This window comes from Brachionichthys hirsutus, unplaced genomic scaffold, assembly GCF_040956055.1.
Source record: "Brachionichthys hirsutus isolate HB-005 unplaced genomic scaffold, CSIRO-AGI_Bhir_v1 contig_1449, whole genome shotgun sequence".
NCBI classification, from domain to species: domain Eukaryota; kingdom Metazoa; phylum Chordata; class Actinopteri; order Lophiiformes; family Brachionichthyidae; genus Brachionichthys; species Brachionichthys hirsutus.
Genome location: NW_027180870.1, coordinates 1 through 2,955, shown reverse-complemented (window position 1 = coordinate 2,955; position 2,955 = coordinate 1). Strand labels below are relative to the sequence as shown.

At 53.9% G+C, this 2,955-nt stretch overlaps 1 protein-coding gene across 1 annotated transcript; it reads left to right on the top strand.

Moving 5' to 3' along the window:
- Positions 1–1,460: 1,460 nt before the first annotated feature.
- Positions 1,461–2,938, top strand: LOC137916826 (EF-hand and coiled-coil domain-containing protein 1-like; the record flags this gene model as incomplete). The annotated part of the gene is made up of 2 exons (XM_068759791.1): positions 1,461–2,058; positions 2,491–2,938. Coding segments are annotated over exons 1-2 (1,046 nt in total), but the record flags the coding sequence as incomplete, so codon positions are not given.
- Positions 2,939–2,955: the final 17 nt, after the last annotated feature.

Sequence of the window (2,955 nt, the reverse complement as noted above, 5' to 3'; positions counted from 1 at the left end):
GATGTTGTATTTGTTTTGGTTGTTTCAGTGTTCATGTCGCCGCTGCCTGCTGTCTTTTTGTATTAAGTTTAGTTCGAGTTTTGTTTTGAGTTAGTCCGCTCAGTGTCGTACATCTGTGTTTTGTTTATTGTGTAAGCTTGTACGAGCGGACTAACTCTCTTACCTATTTTTATTTTTGTTTGTTTATTCTTTTGTTTCATTCTTTTCTTTTGTTTTGTCACTTCCCTCCCTTGTATCCCGTTAGCACTCCAATACCCACCATACCCGATCCTATTTTTACGTGTGGTTTTATTAGTGCATGGGTTTGTGGTGTGTTGCTTTTAAGTTTGCAGTGAGTTGGAGTGTTGACGTTGCGGGTTTCTTCCGCCTTGTAGTGCGGTGCTATTCGGGGTGGACTGGGGACTGGCAGGCAATACGGGATAAGGTGAAGAGTGACTTTCCATCTGTCATTTTGTAATAAATGCTGGTAACCCTTCGTCATTGTGCTTGTCCCTTTGTGCTCCCCGTAACATTTGGTCTTTAGTCTCCTCTTGAACCTAGAGATGGCGTCTTCCTCACAAACCCAATCAGGGAGCTGACTCCACAACAAAGGCGCGTAATCGCCGAAAGCCCCGCCCCCCCAGCTTCCTTTTGGAAATATTTGAGACCAATATAATGCAAATAATATTATGCTCCTTAAAAAGCTTATTTATTTGACTGTTACATCTTTTTGCCGCTGCTGCGCTCCGTCACGATCTGTGCGTAAAGCTGAGCGGCGAAGAGTAACTCATGCGGATGCGGTGAGGTGCGTCCAGTCATGCCCAGGTGCGTAATGAAGACGCTCTCTTTGTTTGGGCTGTCATGTTTGTGACAAGCGGTTGGGGGGAGGGAGGGTATTTCCTGGAAACGAATTCGGTAACTTGTGACTCCCCAAGAAAGGTGCGTGTGTCGAACATGATCCCGAGAACGGTGTTCGCCTGCAGTCAGGGTATCGGGATCCACCGACCTCTTTCTCCGTGCAGCCACACGGGCCACCGGTGAGTCAGACTCCACGGGCGCACGGCGAAACGTAAACGTCCCACTCGGGCTTGCTGCCAACGGGACGGCAGGTGGCACGAAACAAAACGCACCAAACCGACTCCCGCCATCACCGCAGAAACGGGAACGGTGCTCTCTGCGTGTTCAACTTTTACGGGTCTCGCTTTCTCGTCTTCTTGGCTGCAACGCTCCAGAGCGCGTTGATGCGCAAACACGCCGAGCGCGCGGATTAAAGGGTGGAGTCGCCGTGGAGGAAGGTCTTCTTCCCTCCCCGGAGGGGGGAAGATCAGATGCGCCAGGAAGAGATCCATAGTGACGCACTACGTCATCAAGCCGGAATGCTTTTAACGCGAACTATGATTTGTAATCGGATCTGATTTCACTCCCGTAATCTGAATTTTACTTTGTACCGTAAAAGGAAGGAGCGCATTTTATGCGGAGCTATGAAACGCACAGCATTGGTCGCGCCGCGCGTAAACCCGTCGCCACGGGCGGCGCGCAGAATCGAGTGGCTCCGGAGCGCCCTGGCGCATCACCACGGCCACGATCCCGGCGTGGAAAACGAAATCGTCGTCTTGGCCACCGGAATAGACCAATATCTGCAGGAGGTCTTCCACCACTTGGTCCATCCCGACTGGAACGACGCGCTGTCCTCCGAGGATTTCACCGCGCTGTGCGCCGTGCTGGGTCTCACCGGAGCAGAGCGAGGACGGAGGACGGAGGAAGGAGGAGAAGGAGCGGAGGAAGAGGACGACGAGGAGTTCAGGGGCGTTTGCTCCGGGCTGCCCTGCCGGCTGTCATTTAAAGACTTCCACTCGCGGCTTTGCGGGTATTTCCGTGTGCGCAGCGCGCGCAGAGGCGCCGCGGAGAGCGCGTGGCGTCTTCCCGTTACGCAGGAAACCGAGCTGGTGGAGAAACAGATTCGGCTCCGGTGGCCTCGTGCCAGACGGCGAAAATGTGTGAGCTTTGATCTGACGAGGGATCAGAACGGATCCGTGAGCAGATCGATTGATGGTCGTACCGCAGAAGACCGCCACGCAGGTACCGTCCCGGCCTCCGTAGTTCGGTTTAAATACCACCTGCGGTCATTTTGCACGCGTTCCAGCTGAGATCGTTTATCGATTATTGATTGATTACCACATTCCGACTGCATCGACGCACAACAAACACACAGAGCAGCGGTACCGCGTATTTAGAGTACTCCGAGTACTCGGATACTTCAGTTCCTCCTGTAATATTAGTTTCAAAATAAAACACTCATCAGAAAATTACGCAGTGACTGATGCGCCTGCGTGCAATCAGTATTTTACAATTCGAGGTCCGGTCGGTATCCCGTGGATCCCAACCTGGGGGGTCTGGACCCATAAATGTTTAGAGAACATGAACCTGAGATAAAATGATCTCAGAGGTAGGAGAGAGAAAAAAAAACAAAGTCAAGTATTCGCTGTGTGAAGAACTTTAATTCCTCTCCAGATGAGCTGGCGGGCCTGAGGGAGCTGGTGGAGGACCTCCGGGCGGCGCTGCAGGGGAGCGACGCCCGCTGCCTGGCCCTGGAGGTGGCCCTCCGGCGGGAGAGGAGCCGCAGCGTTCCAAACCCCTCCGGGTCCATCTCCACAGTTCCAACTCGACCCAAGACTTCAGTCACTCTCGTCCAGGGGAAACTGGTCCCAACGCAAAGACTCAAAGGAGCGTGCAGCAGAGCTGGCGGAGAGGCGGCGAGGAGAGCGCCCGGCAGGAAGAGAGACATCAGGGACCCCCTTCTGAGGGAGCTGAATCTGATCCGTTCCTCACGTGACGGGCAGTTGGAGGAGGCCATCAAGTTCAACGGGCGTCTGGAGGAGGAGCTCCGCTGGGCTTACCAGGAGGTGCAGAAGCACCGCGGCTTGGAGGCGGCGCTGAGGAAGGAGAACGGCCACATCAGGTTGGATGGTTAGCTCG